The sequence below is a fragment of the Barbatula barbatula genome (genome assembly GCF_947034865.1).
Source record: "Barbatula barbatula genome assembly, chromosome: 15".
Lineage (NCBI taxonomy): Eukaryota > Metazoa > Chordata > Actinopteri > Cypriniformes > Nemacheilidae > Barbatula > Barbatula barbatula.
The window spans coordinates 7,804,276-7,824,024 of NC_136778.1; the positions used below are offsets into that span (position 1 = coordinate 7,804,276).

General features: G+C 37.8%; 1 protein-coding gene across 1 annotated transcript; it reads right to left on the reverse strand.

Annotated features, from left to right (window-relative positions):
- Positions 1–333: 333 nt before the first annotated feature.
- On the reverse strand, positions 334–15,764 carry apobb.1 (apolipoprotein Bb, tandem duplicate 1). The gene is made up of 28 exons (XM_079474683.1): positions 15,695–15,764; positions 15,459–15,488; positions 15,107–15,210; positions 14,883–15,028; positions 14,024–14,171; positions 13,783–13,935; positions 13,573–13,697; positions 13,405–13,490; positions 12,866–13,319; positions 12,667–12,781; positions 12,089–12,235; positions 11,798–12,009; positions 11,533–11,728; positions 11,171–11,347; positions 10,889–11,092; positions 10,537–10,704; positions 10,224–10,429; positions 9,940–10,119; positions 9,749–9,858; positions 9,448–9,655; positions 9,175–9,347; positions 8,923–9,065; positions 8,731–8,840; positions 8,148–8,518; positions 2,146–7,800; positions 1,927–2,032; positions 1,622–1,808; positions 334–1,531 (listed from the first exon to the last, which is right to left on the reverse strand). Exons 1-28 carry the CDS (start codon positions 15,747–15,749, stop codon positions 614–616), a joined length of 10,887 nt encoding a protein of 3,628 aa, XP_079330809.1. The 5' UTR covers positions 15,750–15,764; the 3' UTR covers positions 334–613.
- Between the last annotated feature and the right edge of the window lie 3,985 nt (positions 15,765–19,749).

A 19,749-nucleotide genomic window follows, 5' to 3' on the forward strand; every position in this document is an offset into this window, starting at 1 on the left:
AACATTCTTGTGGCTTAATAATGTTTTTATCAACACTTGTCAATTAACAGATTGCTGTTAATACATCATTGGTCAAAGAGCATACAGTCACATCACCATAAAACATGGCTGACGCAGTATGTCTGAAATGTATTCAAACTACTCCCACTTATACTATATAGAACGTACTGTTTTAACGGCCGATAGGTAGGTACTTATTCAAATTCAGTATGTACTGTCACAGTATGGGATTTCGGATGCAGCGATGTTGAGAAAGAAATGTAAAATTAAACTGAACAGAATCATACGTAATAGATAAATTGTGATTGTTTAAAAAACAGTAGATTCATGGTATTGCATACTAAAAATTCTTTATTTAACCTCATTTAAGTAATCTATTTCAAAAACAGAGTAGGCTAAAGGATGAAACATGCTCGACATTTTTGTTCTTGATACTTGAAACATATATTTGAATTGTCATTTATACAAACAAAATAGCACAATGAGGTGCGTAAAGTGTCGGTATTTCTTTATGTACATGTTGGTACTACACTTCAGTTAAATGTCCATTTGCCTAAATGGTTTTTTAAGATTGTTCTTTTCAATGGTATTGTGTATTTCATTCACTGTTATTTTACTGGACAAATGGGAAAGGTAACTCAATTTCCAGCTTTCCATCACTAATTTTAACCATTGTCTCAGCATGGGTGGAGAGGGAACTGATCACATCTGTGAGTATCTTATGTATGGTTTCGAAGAAGGGCACAGTGTATTGTTGTAGCACAGGAATGAACTGCTCATAGTTCACTGATGTCACAAAGTAGTGCCCCAGTCTCCTGAACTCACGAATGAATGAAATGTAGAGGGAAGCAGCAGCATCTTCAATGTCGACTGACTTCAAATGATCTACATAAGCCTTTCCAAGTTTCTCAAGATATACATCAGGGCTGTCCAGTATTATTCTATTCTCATCACTGATACCTCTCAGGATTTCTCTCACTGAATCTTGGATCTCTTTCACAGTGGAAACCTCTCCAGAAGGTAGATATAGTTGGACTGTGCTGATGGGCTCAAAGATGGGGAAAAAGCATTGATCCAAGTACTCATTAAAAACTATCATGAACTTCTTGAGCACTTCTCCAATATCAGAACAGATTTTCCTGCAGATTTCAGGCAGGGTTGCCTCATCCATTCCAGGAAGAAAAAATTGTGTCTCTCTCAGTAACTTGATGACATCATCAAGCAAGGCCTGGGTGGTATTTTGATAGTGGACAAATAGATGTTTAAGCTCTGGGGCATGGTTGAAAGCAGCATTGTATGCCTCATTTAAGAAATTAAGAATGCTGTTTCCTAGCGTTTCAAAGGCATCAAGGATGCTGTACTTTTCAACAAACTGTGTAACACTAGATAACATGGCAGGCACTCTCTCCTTTAGACCTACGAACATGTCTCGTGGAGCATCTGAATTGTAGCTGGCGGACAGAAGCATTTTTTCATCTCCCATTGGTACTACTATGATTTCCAGAATATTTATGTCGTTTTGTGGGCCAGACTGCAAAAAAAGTACAAGCATTACATAAGCAAAAAACACATACTAGGGTGCCTGAATAGCAACATTTGTAAAAAGGCAAATGTCCCTTACAGCATAACGGCAATAGATCCTTGTAGACATCTGTGATGGATTTGTTGCCTGTAGCTGATAACCAAGGAAACCTACTGATGGTGTCGAAATGGAGGCACTTGCCCCATCTCTTCGAACAGCATAGCGAACATTTACGTCAGTGAATGTTGGACTAGTGATATCCACATTCAGGGTGTGGCTAAGATCACTAAAAGAAAAAAATTATAAGTAGACTTAGTTGTTTGTTTGTAAATTAAAGCAGGTTAACATGCAGAATAATTGATGTATGCAAGTCTATTACGGATTATAAAACATATATTTTTTACCTCATGCTAATAACATTGCTGATGTCCATAGTAAAGTCTGCATGTGTAAGTATAGCATTAGCTACAACAGTCAGGGCATCATCGTCCATTTTAGAACTCATGGAGCCTGTTTTGTAAAAAAGCATTAAGTTAAACACTTCCAAAATAACCAGGCAATAATGTTGTTAATTCCATTTACTGTAATAAAACTAAGTATTGAACAGCGTTGTGGATACTCACTGTCAAGTTCATACTGCAGGAACACAGCTGTTGAAGTAGTCGTAGCTTTGAAAACACCTTTGAAGACTGGGGCATTGCCATTTAGGCTAGCAACAACATCCATGCTATATACGGGAGAGATGATCTTTGAGATGTAATGGATTTTCTGCCTGGATACAGTGAGCTCCACTATCAATGCGTCAGAGATGCCAATGTTACCGAAGGTGCTTGGCTGAGAAAAGTCAACTTTCACATCAGCCTCCAGTGACTTAAGAAGATCCAGATCAACTGTTGCCTGAGCAGAATGCTTTCCTTTTGTTTTGAGCTGTCCAATATTCACTTCATTGTTGGAAGAAAGTTTTAGCAGAGCGTATAAACGTTTAACAGCTCCCTCCAAGGCCAAGCTTTCATCCACATCAAATTCAAGCTTGAGATCTCCATAATTCAAGTTGGCATTGCCAGTTGTCTTCAGAGTGGAGCGCAAACTATAACCATTTAGGTAGATGGATTCATCGTTATTCAGAACTCCGTTCAAGGTCCCACCATCTAGGAATGTTCCAGTTATTTTACCCTTCGTGGCCGTCTCAGCGGAGATGAAATTAGAAGCCCCTTCAAATTTCAGTGTGTTTTCAGCATCTCCATTTCCAACAAGGTCAATAACAGGAATATCAAAAGTATACTCTGTCTTCAGAGCTGAAACTGCCTTTGAAAGTGCCCCTTTGTCAGCATCCAGTTGGTGGGTGACTTTAGCTTTAAGAACAAGGAGGTTAATATCTCCAGACGTGCCCGCAGACATTGCTGCTTCCATGTTATTTGTATTCATAGTGGCAAGGCTGTTATGGGTTCCTTTAATGTGGACATTTTCCAGGATCACAGTAGTGGCTAATTTTAATCCACTTTTGGTGCTTAGGCTGCTGGTTCCTTCAAGCTTGGCCTTCAGACATTCAAACACAGAGGTAGATGTACCACCAAACCGAATCACAAGGTTATCCTCCCCATAGAGACCAGCGTTAGTATTCAGGTTGAATACTGAGGACTTAAAAGACAGCTCAGAAATCAGATTTCCCAGAGAAGGTACATAAATAAGGCCAAGTTCCATTATGGGTGGAGTTTTGCTCTTCTGGTAGACAATCTTTACATCTACATCAATGCTCTGATCAGTAGTGGTCAGCAAGTTTTTGAGGCCAGTATACTCATATAAGTTGATATCTTTGAATTCTGGAGTTGTGAAATCTATGTATGGTGATTCAAGTGGGATAGATGGAATGCTAAATGGGATGGTTAGGAATTGTAGATCGGCATCTGCATTCATTGCGGCATAAATGCCAGTGTCCTCCTTGTTGTTTTCAAATGTAAAGTTGTGACTATATTTAACCGGGTCGAAGCGTGCAAGTGCCACAGTGCTCATGCGTTGCATGTTGCTATTTAGCGTCATGGTGTAATTATTCACTAAATCCATCTTGGCTGACAGATCTAACTCTGAGATGCTCACCTTGGCATTAGCCCTGTTCTGGAAATCAAATACCACCTCAGTGGGATGCATTAAAAAGTTCAAGTAGTTGTACAAGTTAGCAGTGAGTAATCCGGCGACTTTTGTGTCATGGGTTAAGGTCAACTCCACTTTCATTTCTCTGAGATGAGCCTTCCCTGCAGCATCAATCAAAACAGAGCACCCTGAATCAGAAACATAAGCAATATGGCTCTTAAAGTCAATGTAGCTCAAGGCAACAGCTTCAGCATTTAATGTCTCCTTATATTTGTAATTTAAACTCTCCGAATCTGCAAAGTAAGCAAGCGTGAACTTCATTGGGTTAATATTAAGACTCAGCTCGTCCTTGTAGGTAATCTCATCAGACGGGTCAAACGTATACAATTTCCCATCCTCTTTAAAGTTCAGGACAAAATTTAGGCCATCTTGGCGGGCAGTTAGTTCATGAGTATGAGAATGCTGAATTGAGAGCAGAGGAATGTTTACCTTGTCATCATAGACTGTTTTAAAATGTGCAGACATTCCATCCTCCAGGGCGAAGTGTACAGTATTGAGAATGTTAGCACTATATGGTGCAGTGTTTACCTTCACTGTAGTTCTGGCTAAAGTCTGGGCAGATAAGCCATAGAGTGTCACTGAAGATTGATGATCAACACCTAGGGCACTGTGAGTAATTTTCAGGGTCTCAGCAACGATCAAACGTCTCATTTTAGGGACAGCAACACGAGCTGTGGAATCCAGGCTATACTTGAGCATCTCATATTCAGATGTTCCTTGTGAGTTAACGGATGCTGTGAAATGAGGAGTTTCTGGACTTTCAGTGGAATTGTAGAATTCCACAGTAGTTCTCATGGTGAAAATAGGAATGTTGACTTTAACTTCTCCGTACAGCTTTCCGAAGCATGGCATGGTAAGCTCGTTGGGAAATACTGTGAGTTTAAATTCTGGGATCTTAAGATCTGAGAATTGGTGCTTGTCAAAAAATTTAGAGATGGTGGGGAAGGAGATCAGTTCCATTTCGACCTCTGGCAGTGTTATGACAGGAAACTCTGGCAGGAAGTTAACTTTAAGGTTGCCAAAGTAATCTTCAGCATCAAACATGCGCACTTCAGTCAAACTGATAATAAAGTTAAGAATGTCTCTTATGTAATCCTCAACATCATCAAAGTAAATTGTGGTTGCCTCTATATTGTAGAATCCTGGAATGTAAAACTCTGGAATATAAATTTTCCCTTCCATGTCTATGGTACTAAGTTTGTCTTTCAGCATTTCTAAAAATGCCCTAATACCATTGAGGACTACACAGTCTCTCAAATGCGTTTCAATTGGACTTAATATTCCATCAATCAGATCTGCAACTTCGACTGTTTTAAGAAAATCCATAAAGTCTTTTACTGAGGAAAGAGCATAGTTGGCCAACTCTCTGGCATTTTTAAGTTTTTGCGGGATATTAAGATTAAGTTCATTTGCAATTTTCTCAAGTTTCTTGTTGGCCTGCTCCACAAATGTATTGTAGTCAAATGATTTGACATTTTTTATGAAATTATCAATGCAATCATTCAAGTGCTCAATCATTTGCTTGATCTCTTTTCCCCTCATATATCTGATGGGCTTAATTAACACTTCTCTCAAATGGTTCTGAACTGTTTCCACAATGCTGGTAAAAACCTGAACTGCCTGTTCAAACTCTTTGGTAAGCTCATCCACACTGATCAACTTGTCGACCTCCAATTCTCCCAGAATTTCTCTCACAAAGTCATTCAACTCTTGCATGATGTCAATTTCTGTGAAGAGTTCTTTTACTTCGTCAATAATTTCATTGATTTCCTCTACTACAAAGTCTCTAAATTCTTTTAATAAGTCCTTCAAATCCTCAATAAACCTCGCTAGTTCAAAATCCTCAACCATCTCCTTTAGTTCAACCACAGTCTCCTCCAGGAAAGATTTGATTTCGTACTGTTCATCAAGATCATGCAAGAAGGCAAAGCTGGTGTCCTTCAGTTTCCCCATGTCAATCTTTTCAGTTACATCTTTAATGGCCTTAACGACTTCGAGAACCATGTATTTCACATCATATTTTTCATGGAATGCATTGAAAGTCTCTGTTAGTACTGCTGTGTCAGACAGTGCAATCACTTCTTTCATAATTTTCGCAATCTCATTCACATAACTGCCAAGGTTAGTGAATAGCTTCAGTACAACAGTCCTTAGATTGTCCAGATAATCATCCAGTTCCTCCTCAGTGATTACATATTTCTGATTAAGACTAATCAAGTCCTGTCTCATTCGGTTCAGTCTTTCCACTAGATTTAAATCACTAAAAAAAACGCTGAAGTGATCTGGAAGCTTCTGAATATCTACAGTGTTGATGTGATAATGCAGGGACTCCGCAACAGTAATAACTGTCAATTTAATTTTTTCCAGGACTCTAGGGAGGTATTCCATTAATGGCAGGTTGATTACATGGCTGTTCGCGTTTTTATCATATTTTAGGAAGGCTGAGAGAAAGTGGTCTTGCTTTTCGGATTCAACTGTATTGAAGAGGTTGGTGATCATGGATCCAGACATTTCTAGTCCAAGCCTTTCAGGGGTGTTATAAAACTGTAGATCTTGGGTGAGGACATGGCTATTTACCTTAGATTCCATTCTCATTGTGGCCTTCTGCTCTGAGGGTGTCAGCAAAGTGTCAATCTTATTATCAACATTGGTTTCAATTGATACACCATTGTAGAGATTCTGAGTCGTTGAGAGTCTACATTCATGAGAGTGTGCAAACGCAAGTGGCTCTGCCTTTAGAAGAAACTTTGAGTAAACTTGGGCACTGTGTTTTCCATACAAACTCACTTCACTGTCAGCATTGGTGATGGCATCAAGATTGAGGCTGAATGGAAGAGCAGTGACGTGAATGGTATTGTCAAAGCGTATGGGCTGAGAGTTGAAACGGGCAGCATTTCTGACTGTGAGTGCAAGTCCAGAAATCTCTATTTCTGTGTTTTGGTTTAGGTGAGATCCCATCAGTTTACCAGCAACACGGCACTTTGCAGTTGTAACCAGATCTGCGTATATAATCTCATATGTGTGCTTCAGTTCCTCCTCACCATAAGCAAGCCTCCAACTGCCAGTCAGGTCAGCTTTATATGGATGTGCCTTCAGCTGGGCCTCATTAATCAGGCTGACATGCAAAACTGTCAGATTATTGTTGATGTTCATTAAAGCCTTATTTTGCTCCATCTGAAGGGAGATGTCATGAGCATATGATGTTCCATGTGCAACGTTGGCTTTTGCTTTGGAGGTGAGAGCCACAGAGGACAGACATGCAGACAGTGAGTTTGTCATCTCACCAAAGTCACTTTTTGTCACAGTAGACAGGGAAAGCTTTGATGTATCAAGGGTGCCGGTGAAGTTGCTCTCAAATGTCAGAGGGCTTTGTAGCGAGGTTGTGCCTTGCATTCCCAAGCCATCCTTGTTCAGAGACAGGCTACAATAGTGGGAAGCTGTATATTCAGCCAGCTTTGCAGAGGCAATACTTTTTACATCCAACCCGTCAACATCCAGATCTGCAGTAAAGCGGGACTCGATGAGATTTTCACACCTGTCAGCAGCAGCCTCAATCTTAAAGTTAATTCTGTCGGATCTAGCGCTAGCCTCAACGATGTTTCGAATGTTCAGGTCGAAAGCCTTTGCATTTGACTTAAAAGCAAGCAGAGACTCCTTATAGGCGACTTCAATATTGTGTGTCATACTGTCTTCAAATGCAGTTGTTTTTGATTCCACAGCAAACTCTCCATTATCAAGAGCAACCTCAAAGATATTCCGTGCACTGAGCAAGTTTGAGTTTACCTCTAGAGAGGAATTAATTCTTCCTGCTGGCTTGAATGGATGGAGAACAAGTGACTGCTTGAGAGTTGCATTGACATTCAGAGGACCAATCTCGATAGATCCCACCAGGTTTCCATCACCAGAGATCTCCTTAATATTGAGTCCAGCCTGGCTTGTTTGTTCCAGAGATACCTTCAGCCCCAGGGGGCTGGTTGCCTCAATCCTGCTGCTTGACTTCACTGTGATTTTTGCAGCAGGATTCACATCGCCAAGGAATGAAACGCTGACACCAAGAAGCTTGTGATTGACAGCAGTTTTTACCTCAACTTTGAAAGAGTCATTTGTTGTGTCAATTAGTGAAGCAGATCCTACACAGCAAAAATAACACACACAGATTATTCATCGTTCATTTCCATTCAGAGTCAGAAAGACAGTTTTGATTTTGAATGAAATTTACATTTTTATACACCCAGGTAGCATGTTGTATGTATTGTATGTTAAGTACACATCTTTTATGTGGGTAGTTATAAATGCGTCCTGTGGTGTGAACATTTTTAAAAACTAACAATGAAGATAAATCTGTCTCATGCTATTTATTTTATTATGTCAAATAATTACAGTAAAAGTTGTTTTAAATATTTTTGCAATGTCACACACCATAAGGCACATTTGTAGTATTTGTCAACTCATGTATTTTGTATGTACAAAGCCTAACCTTCAACTTTTATAGACAGGATATCCACTGGGCTGCTTCCAGTTACTTCAAACTTAGTAGAATAGGCTGGGTTCTTAGGTTCCTTGCCGGCAGAAACAGTAGCCTCCATGTTGTAGAGGTTGCTGTTCAGTTCACTGGAGAACTCTGCCATTCCAAGAACGGGCAGCGTCAACATCAGCTTCTCTGGAACAAAGACCTCTGGAAGAGGAATTTTAATGGAAGGAACTAGCAGGCCAAGCTCTGGTACTTCAAAGTCTGGTGTGGTTAGGGCAGCAGGGATGTTCAAATCGTCAGAAGATTTACCACCAAAAGGAACAGGGATGGTGATGTTGTAATATTGCTGGCTGAACTTGTATTTGGCAGCCCCCTTACTGTTTAAAGAAAATCAGATTCCCTGTTAATGTACCTACTATATATTAGCTATTACAAAGCATCAGTTTGTAGCATAATGTTATTATTCATGATTTTAGTTTTTGCATGTGTAAATTGTTTTTGTTGTGAACCTTGTTGGAAATTTGTTGATTTAAAAATTGTCAAATAATATGTATAAAATATTTAGAAAATGAAATCAAAATCAACTCACGCATTCAGGAACAGCTTATCCGGGAGAGTGAATTCAGAGACGGCAGGAACCCTAAAGTTTTTGACAAATGGGATGCCGGCAGCATATTGTTCTAGATAGCCATTTGTACCCTATATGGAATTATAGATCAACTTTTATTTTTAAAAACATTTGCTTTTCCTTTTTTTATTAGAGAATTTATTTTGAATTTACCTCAACTGATTTGATCAAGATATCATTGATGGTCATTTCAGACTGACCAACTTTCTGGTCAAAAAAATCTATGACCACAGCTTTGATGGTTTCAATCTCATAGCTCATGTCAGATTTCACCTCAGCTTCAATCTTATCAGCATCTGAAAATTTTGCATTTAAATTATTGCTTTTTTCACAATGTGCTCTTGGACCAACATGGACGAATATATAACCTATAAACATCGTCACATTGCAATAATTGTAATGTACCATATTTAAGAATGACTTTCTGCACAGAGGACGTCTTGGGAATCTTTAGGTCACTCTCCAGCTCTAATGTGAGGCCATCGACACAATTTAAGATTGCAATTACTTTTGCATCAGTTTGAAGATTAGGAACGAGCAGCTGAACCACTAGCATGGCATCCTTCATCGCCCCAATCCTAAAGTATAAAAAGAACATTTACGAATGAACACCATAGCTTATTTTCAAAATTTTAATAATTTTTAAGTTTAAACATATTAATACAAGCATGTGCGTACTTAGCAAAGCCAATAAGAGATGCTTGGGGTATTTTCTTGTTGATGAAGTCAATCTGGATGGAATGTGTGGCTTTGCCCTTAGTGCTGGGGTCAACAGCACCAATCCTGAGTCCAGCTTCCAGGTCATAGTCAGGAACTTGGAAATCAGCGGACACGATGTATTTCTGTCTGTCAAACATTACTTTGGCTGTGCCCTCAAAGGTTGTTCCTGTTAAGTGGAACAAGAGACACTTGTAATTTGTAGGGTAACAGTAAATATATAACTCAGATTTCAGAGTTCACAAGATATAATTTTGTGTACCTTCTGCCTTCACACCAAAAGTCACTATGTCAACCTTATCTTCGGATGTATAATCGAGGGTAGCCGTGTAATCGGAAACCTCACCAGTGGGGTGTAGCTCAATGGAAAATCTAAAGGAAGAGTCAAAGTTCATCTTTAAATTTGGGCGAAGAAGTGAAGTATGTCCTGTAAAAGTATAGAATTTGACTTACTTGCTATCACCAGTTAAGGGAAAGTAGGGAGCAGCATCATTGGAGTAGGCATCAGAATACTGCAGATCACTGCAGTAATTTACACCAGGGATGAAAGGGGTGCATTCTTTCACTTTGACTTGATCCATTAACACAGGAATGATCTTTGTTTCAGTACCGCTCACAGACATCAAAGAGTTGCTGAAAAATTACACAATTTACATACTTTATATGTGGATCAACATCACAATGTTTTCACACACGTTTGTGATGATTGCTCTTTAGAAATCTGTGAAATATCTTACGTCACACTGAAGATCTTAGTTGGATCTTGGGGTGCAGGAATGGTCAGCTTGACCTGCTTGTTGGAAACAGCAACTTTTGCTCTCATGCCACTCTCATGGTAAATGTTGGTATGCATCTCCAGGCCAGACTGAACGTATTCAGGTAAGAAAGCTCCAACCTCAGTTACAAGCTCAATGCCGGCAGATGGCATGAAGGTGATCTCGCTCTGATGAATGAACAGAATAATAGGCAATACGTGATGCCATCTAGTACAGCTTGGAAAAAATCTAATATGAACAAAATGATCTTAGTAAAAGTCAGCTGGTCTCATACCATGTCACGTCCAAATTTAAGTCCTCCCTTTACTCCTGGAGCAAAAGTACCAGACAAAGCAATTCTCAGTGGAACTCCAGAACCAGTAGGTAGATAGAACTCATTATCCATGAAGATGTAGTGAAGGAAAAGGTCATTGTTGGCACTTGAAAACAGGCTTTTGATGAACTGTATTAAAAAAGAAATTGATATACATTTTGATTCTATAATTATTGTGTTTTTGAGCAAGGCATTGGTTGTTGGTTTTTCTTTCTGCTGTTTTGCTATGGACTACCAACTTTGAATCTCTTTAACATTAACTTATAAAAGCAGCATTTAATGACGTATTTATGGTAATGTAAAGAATTCTTACATCAGTCGGGAACATCTTTATGAGGCTATTGGTCAGCAAACCAGCAGAATAGGCCATCTCCTCCACATCCTTGGTTTTGAGATAGCCAAGTTCAGCACCCAGAAGCCTCAGGTAGATCATAGCTTCTGGGTTTTCCTGATCCTTCAGTTGCTGGATGAGCTGGTTAACATTATTAGTTATTTCCTTGATGATGCTCTGAGGGGCCTGTAGTGAAAAAGTTACATTAGATAAATCATGAAGATTTCTAAATGAATAATGTGGAATAGATTTGTTTTTAAATACCTGTTTCATCTTGATTACATTCCATAGGTTTGGGAACATGCTCTCCAGAACTTCATTGCCTTTGGGCATTTTGTCAGCAGCATAGTTGATGGTCTTTTGCATGGTGTCACGGAAAAATGCATCAGTACCTATAAAGGCATCAATAATTGGTTCGAGTCCCTTACCATTCAACCCAATCTAAAAGAACAAAATGGATGAAAAATGCAAAAATAATTTTACATTTTTAACATTCAAAAAGTGTAGAAAAAAAGACAGAACATAGCTTAAAGCAACAACCCAGTGCATTAAAGCATGCTTATATTTCACAAACAAATGTACAAGTAAAAGCTCTGAAATGTTAAACATTTGGAATAATCTTGTACCTCAAACATGTCTATGTCATATCCAAAAGCATTCAGGGTCATGTCCAGTATGACTTCATTAGCAAAAAGGGCTCCAGACTCAAAGATTACATTTCCCTCTAGAGAGCCCATCTTGTAATTGCGCGAGTACATGGTTGGATTCAAAACAGCTCCAATCTCATTGCCTTGGAGGGCATTATGAATCTTCTCTCTAAGTCTGAAAAGCAAAATAAATTACATTTAATTTCTGCAAGGTGTCTGTGAAACAAGACATTTCTTTACTCACTCTCTGGTCTCGTTTGCCTTGGAGCTCAGGATGTTGTTCAGGTGTGAGTTAACAAAGCTCATGACCTGAATGTTTCCATTGTTAGGTAGAGCAGCGATCAACTGAGTCAGTTCAGAAGGCTGAGGGTCCTTCATAAGAATTAAATAAGCAGCAATGCGATTTGGAATTGGAGCAGCTACATCCAAAACAACCTGCATGAGCACCGCTCTGGCCTGTTAGAAATACATCAATAATAATGTCATTTTATCTGCTAGACAAAAAACATTTAATTAATTCATATATCTACATTACCTCTTCAGGGACAGACGTCAGCCTAAAAGCTTGAATAGCAGCTTGCCGGACCTCGGGGGTTGCAGACGGCTGGTTTACACACTGTGTAATTGCTGATTTCAAAGCAGGGCTTGCGGCTCCAACGGCAGCAGCCATATTTCCAATGACCTAGATGTTTTAAAAATAGCTCTCAATTTGACCCAAACTTTTTGATACTGCTGTTATTTTAACTCAAAATTTAAGCTGTGTATGTCAAGTGTTTTTACATTTCTAAACAAAAATAATGTTGTGGCAAACATCAAATGTTTTTTTTTGTGAACTTTTGGCCAGCTATTACAATTTTTACGTAGTCAACAGGCTTACATAAGGCCCTCGAGAGTTGTTCCCATCTACTTTCGAATCGGTCTTTCACACATCACATTGACAGAATGACAGGGTAATGAGCCAATCAGAGCAATGAGCGCTCCCACTTGACATAATTTAGCTGTGCTCCATCCTTACTCTTTTTCTATTAGAATATCCAGTGTTTTTTTATTTATTTATTTATGAAGGCACTGCCACCTTTGTTGTCTCTGACAGAATTGCTAAATTAAACACACCCTTAGGGACAAGTATATTTTTTCCGAGTTCCCTGTGCAATCACCAATCTGTTCAAGTGCATAATCGGCCACTGCCTGGATCTCAGGGGTGACATTTCCTTCAACTTCATAGAGCCTTATACAAAGCAAAAAAAATAAGATTAATGATGTCCTGCTTGATTTTGTTTTTTATTTTATAGTTAAACTATTCTTTTCTCACCTTCTAACGACATTACTGAGAGCATAATAGATGGGCTTGCTGGTCTTGAATTTAGCCATCTCCAGCATTTCCTTGGCAAGGGCTTTGGAAGGGTTGGGTACCATTCCCAAAGCATACACAGCAGCATCGATCTCTACTGAGGAACTGTCAAAGGTCCTGAGGACCTGCATGATGGCACTGCTGCATTCTGGTGTTCCACACTGAAACAACACCTGGTACATCAGGGGTCGAGAAATCTCCAGGGCTTCAGGTAGGCCAGCAGTCAGGGCCTCAACAGTCATTTTGCGGACTACAGACACAAGTTTGTGAGCCAAGTGGGCTCTTTTGTGTCCGTTTTTGGTCTCGGAAAGACCAGTCAGTTCCCTCAAAACAGCCAGCATGTCTTCCTTATCCGCAATTGGATGAACTGTGTCAGCACTGCCATCGAGATGCAGGGTCCTCATGTTGGCAACATCTAAAAAAAATGTAAGGATTACTTTTTGTCCAAAACAACTACATATAAAAATCTAATTAAGATAAATGTTTAAACTATTGCTTACTGTGTTCAAAGATTCTGTCATTGTGTGTAGACACTCCCACAAAAGTCAAAGACTGTTTTCCAACATTAGTAACTCCATACTGCCCTCTGTTGATATTCAAACATTTTATTTAGAAGCTTGCTAAAAATTAGGTACCAGTAAAACGTATGTTCTTCACAGTTAACTCACTTGTAAGAGAAAGGCACAAGAATGTGGTTTTCAGTGCAAACGCCAGAGGTCATGTGCTTCTGTGCATTATCAAACTTATAGTTGCAAGTTTGGTTGCTCCTGATCAGGTGAGCAAGTGGATAGTGCTGAGTAATGAAAAAGACAGATCTGGTCAGATATCCAGCTCAAAGAGTTATTTAGTTTTATTCATACCCAAAATAAATGACTTACCATGCCTGTGATAAGGGCCAGAGGGCTGGTGTGGTCTTTGATGGGCCTGAAATTGTCACATTTGGACAGGTCTCTGTTCAGAGTCACATCAGTAGCAATATCCTCTCTGGCATTCACAGAGTAGCCAGTCTTACACCAGCCATAGATGGTGGCCTGGTTTGGGGAAAAGTTAATAAAAGTAATGGATCCGTCAAAGTTATTTCACAAATGTAAAAATTTGTTACAGCAATGAATGACTGACCATTCTCTTGTTTTGATCTTCTTCAAGCACAGGCACGGCAATGACAGAGATCAGACCTCTCTTGATGTTCAGAATGTTGATTGGCTCATCATCCTCAGGGAACAACTTGATCTCATTCTTTTCATCAACGGTGAACTTAAGTGGGTTCCTGAGAGATAGAATTTAGGTACAGTAGGTCATTATTGATTCATCGCTGAGTCATGTTATATAAATGATATCAATATCATTATTTATTCTATCAAAATGTTTCCTCTAACCTGCTAAAAATTGAATTAATCTGATTCATAAATAAGGTTAAAGTAGTGTATGCTTGATTTCAATATATAATGTTTCCTGTGATCTGGATGTGTTTCCAGATACAAATATGATTAACATCTAACTTTACATTTGAAAAACATTAAACATCATTTTCTAGCCAAAATATCTTGAAGAACCAACCGTGATGAAAGAAAATGAAATTTAGAATCTATAAATTCGTGTTCATGGCTAACCAACACCTTACTTCACCCCAAACCCTAAAATCACAAGGTGGCAAAACAATGATAAATGGCTCCCCTAAACCCGTCCCTACACCTAACGTCACAGGGGAAAAGTTCAATCATAACAAAAAATAGCAATGAGTAATAGGAATTGACAAGAATGAGCCACCCTGTAAAATAGATACGAACTCCCACCAGATTGGGTTGATATATATTTCTACATATGAAAGATAACGCATATTCAAATACATTAGATTGAAAGTCGTAAAGCATCGATGACATGAAAAAAGGGGGAAATTTGTGTCAATATACACAAATTAATAGATTACAGTTTGTGACAATGTCACAAATTGCCGTGAGACTGTTTTGGAAGAACATACTTCTCCATGGCAGCCCTGAAAGTATCTGCACCAGCAGATGGCCCAAAGACAGGGTTTCCTTCACCATCAACATCGGTTACCTCACTCAATGTACAGCTAGTTGTTCGCACAATGTAGCTGCATGTTCCCGGCACTTCAATTTCAACCTATTTAAGAAAAGTCTGTTGTACAAAGTTTGGAAATTCAAACAAACGAAAGGAATCAAAATATTGTGACGCTGGTACCTTGCAGCTGGCCTTGGGGCCATTGATTGCTTTATTCAGGGCATTTAGGGACTCCATTTCATAACTGTATTCATATTTGTGAAAGCTCTTGAACCTTTTGGCCACTAGGGGAACACAAATCACATTGTAAAAACTGAGGGAGCTGACGGTAGAATAGAACTTTAAAATAATATATTGCTTTTTATAAAAGGAAGAGATTCATTATTAAATAAGTAACACATTTTACTATTAGTTTTAAAACCTTATTAATGAATCATCATGAAACATTATACAATATGTACTCTATATATTTTCTAGATACACAAATTGTAGAATCTCGAGTAAAGCTGTCAAATAATATTCAAGCACATACATAGGCAAGGTGTCTCCTCATCTTGAGCATCTACAAATGTAAAACACAAGGATTATACAAACAATATCAAAACACCAGCTAGCGGATAAGAACAAATACAATACATCACAAAACATTTAATCAAATGGAACAGTAAGACAGATCCCATAGAATAAATACACTCCCATAAAAAGCAATATACCAGAAAACAAAGAATTAGGTACAAGTAATTTCCCCAGACATATTTGTTTACTTACTTGTCAAGACTGTCGAGCTTAGCAGCAGCAAAAGGCAGAGCTTATTGTCCCCCATTATGGGTTCTGTTAAGCTCTCTCCTAAGACACGTATTGAGATGTATCCTGCTGTATAACCGTTGCCAATGGCTTTATATACTAAGACAGGTCATACAGCGATGGGAGGAGAGATGCACATTCACATTGAGGCCATTCCAAAGTTCATACAATGCGCCTCTGTGGCAGGACAAAGGCAACTAGTTTAAAATAACGAGTCAATTGTCTTTTAACTTAAAAGATAGATGAAAGAATGGATACTTGTCCAGTTATGTTAAGGAAATGTTTTGGAAATTAATATTGTTTATTCAATAATGCACCCATCTTTGTGATATACAGAGGAACTCATTTTTTATCTCATTTAATCACATTTTACAATCTCCTTCATGTCTTCTTAACAAGAGGCAAACACTCTAGGCAACGACAACAAGACTACTCAGCCAGTATATCTAATAACATAATATCTTCTACACCAACATATTTATTTGGCTGCAGTTTATTAAGTCAATCTTCCCCAAAGATATTGCCAATCAGACATTAGACCAGACTGATACCAAGACTGGAATAAATGATTAAACATTTTGCCCTTTTGTCCTGTTTACCCTCTTTTTATCCACTAACCTCTTATTTTCTTTAGAGGGTACATATACCAATCATATTTGTCCAAGTTGTATTGCACCAAAACATTATTTTTCCAATTGAGTCTAAGTTTTTGTTAAGCATGTTAGATATTCCAAAAATATGGGATACAATAAATGTGTATGGAAATGTTCTTCACAGCAATGCCAAATAATTATTTCTCTCCTACCATTTAGAAGTCTAAAGAATTATTTTCCACTACAAATAACCTTTTGTGAAACAGAATGCTTCTTTATGGAACTATACAGACAGAAATTATTATTTGATGCATTGTTTAGTGCCTTACATTTTAAGAGCTAATTTATGGAGGGCTAATTGCAGAATGTGCAAGAATTGGTCTCTGAGCCATATAACACAAGAAACAATGCGAATAGCTTATTATTCCTCTAAATGAAATCAATATTATCCAAATATTTAAAGCATGGTTGGACATTGTTTTATGTCTGTTGTGGACTTATGTTTTGTAGACTTTTAGTTTGTAAATAGTTTTGTTCCTGTTTCCTTTTTCTTTAAGTGCTTCTCAATACTTATTTGTGCATCCTCGATTCCTTTCCTCGCGTCTTAGCTCCACCCCTTCAGGATGTGAGGGAAGGATGCAAGGATAAGACGTGAGGACGGAGGAATTAAATCAGGTGAAATGGCACATCCTTGCTCTCACTTCAAAGCTAGGACAATTAATGATGACTGACACATTGGAAATATACAGAAAATATATTTTAATACTTAATACATTGACTGACACATGTAAAATATGTTTTATAGTTTTTTTTTGTTTGCTAGCACCCCACCCAAGCACAGAAACACAAAAGCAGTGCTGCCAAAGGAGGTAGGTTATTAGAAAATGTGATTACCTTCATATTTATCCCATATATGGCACAAAAAACAATGTCAATCCAAAAAGTGATTGCTAATGGAAAATGAGAACATACAGCAGCACAGTTTCATCATAAATGCTTGTTTAAAAGTACACTGATACAATATTTAGATAAAGACAGATATAGGGTACTAAATGTTATCTTACAACAGAAGAACAGACAGATTTAGCTTCATGTCATGCCTCTCAAACTACGTTCATTTTAGATCCATTCAATACTTTGCTATTTAACATTATGAAGTCCTTATGTAAGGATGACATACACAAAAATTCACAATTTATAAGTTATTGATGTGTCTGTTTTAGTCAATATACAGTATATGATATACATTTTATTTAATAATGTAAGACACATTGCTATGGTATATAGTGTATACATGGAGAAAGATGTCTTGATCTGGTGCAATTTCATTCTCATGCATGCATAAGGTTTCACAGCAGACGGAAGATTCAGAACTTTTTAGGCAACTTGCATGCTTATATATTTTTAACTTACAGAAAAAAATTACCAGTGAACATTGAAACCTTGATTTTGTGCTGATGTGAGGTACATGTCACACTGCACATGCCTAATATCACACATACACACATTTATCAGTCTTTGCACCAGACACCATTAGTAGCTGCTGTAAAATTGTGTAAATCTGACCTTAATATACTGTACAAAGCAGATATAGAATACTGTACGGACAGTAGACAGTTGTGCAACCCACATAACTAGGCAATCTTTGATTCTACAACTAAGTCTGAGCTTATTCAAATTACATTATTTACTAAGGATGGGTGAGGAAAATATAAATAGTAAACTTTAAAAAGATTAAAAGCGTTTCAACATTTATGTTACTTGTTGTCTAACCCATATGGGACTGTCCTTTTGTAACAATTCTCTAATCAAATTCATTAGGTATGTTTTTATTACCAATACCAAAATAACAAACAACAAAAGTTTAGTGAGCTGCAGAAAGTTCAATTTATTTATATAGCGCTTTTCAGAATGTGCATTGTTCCAAAGCAGCTTTACAGGAGAAAATAAGAAAAACGCAGAAGAGGATGCAAGCATGCTGTTTATAGAACAAGCAGGATCATTCTAGCAAATAATTTCTAATAAATGCAGTCTCCCGGTGAGCAAGCCAACAAGGCCCTGTGGCGAGGAACCCAAACTCCAATGATAAATAAATGGAGGAAAACCAGAATACAGCGTGAGAAACCAGCCTCAGCAGGTCCCCTCTGACTGAAATTAATAATTTTACAACTACAAAATGTTACAGTTATGTAAATTTGCTACTGTAATCATGTGAGTACTAATCTGTAAGAGCCTAGTCACAGACAAACTTAAATGTTAAAGGTCTTGATCTAAAACAACTTAGACTGACATATCTTAAAATATAGTAGTGTGACTGTTTTGTCTCAAGATGCACACGTGTCTTTTGTAAAAAAAATTAAAACGACTTAAATATCCTAAACTATGGCCTAGTCTTGTTTTAAACCAATCCCTGTCCGGGAAACCAGTCCTAATAGTTTTGGGTAAAAACGAGAGTTTTAATCAAGTTGTGTGCAATTATGCAATATTTTTAATTCATTTTACTTTCACACTAATTCACACATGTGACCCACTGTACTTTTTGAGACACATTTGTCCATGTACATGCTGCAATGTGGACTTCAGTCAGGATCCAACCTTCGTTCATCCATTGATGGGCTTATCTTTTATCCCAGTTCAGCTATAGATTATACCTATACAAGAGATCTGCTTAGAGCAGACAATACCATGGATCTAACTGACAAATATATTTGTGGGTTTGAAGTCCCCCAGTTGTGTTCTGGGTCTGTAATATCTTCTTACAGTTGTATCATTATGTGTTTTCAAAGCTTGATGTTAAGGCCAGTGAAGATATAACGGATTTTGCAGACTTAATTTGTATATAATTTCTTGTTCTGTATAAAGAAAACATTTACCCTTAATTTAGCTTCTTCTTCGTTCAATTTGGTTCAAACGTAAAGTCCATAGAGTAAAGTACAGTAAACTTTAATAAGGCTGAATATAATGGGTATTGCTAATATTAAGATCGGACATTGCTTAACACATTTTTATTTTGTGGCAAAGCTCTGCAATAGATGCAACGTGTACTTCACCCATACTACCGGCATGCCTAAGACATGCTCTTGACACAATCACTAAATACACAGCATGTTATCACCATGATGTCAGCTAATGGTTCTACAAACTGACTTACATGTTTGTAAGAACCCAATATCAATTAAGCAATAAATTGCAGTATATATTCAGACAAAATTTATTAATTCCCTGCAAATGGTACAGTACAACATTTCTGCATCTAGATAATGTTCAGTGGTCATAATAACATTATGTTTAAATAATGCAGTGAAGTTTTTTAGTGATGAGACAATTTCTTTAATCTGATTGGTGGAAGTTATTGGCATCATGATGGTTGGTTGATTTTATGCCAAATAAAAGACAAAAATCAATCATGTCTAACCCAAGAACCAT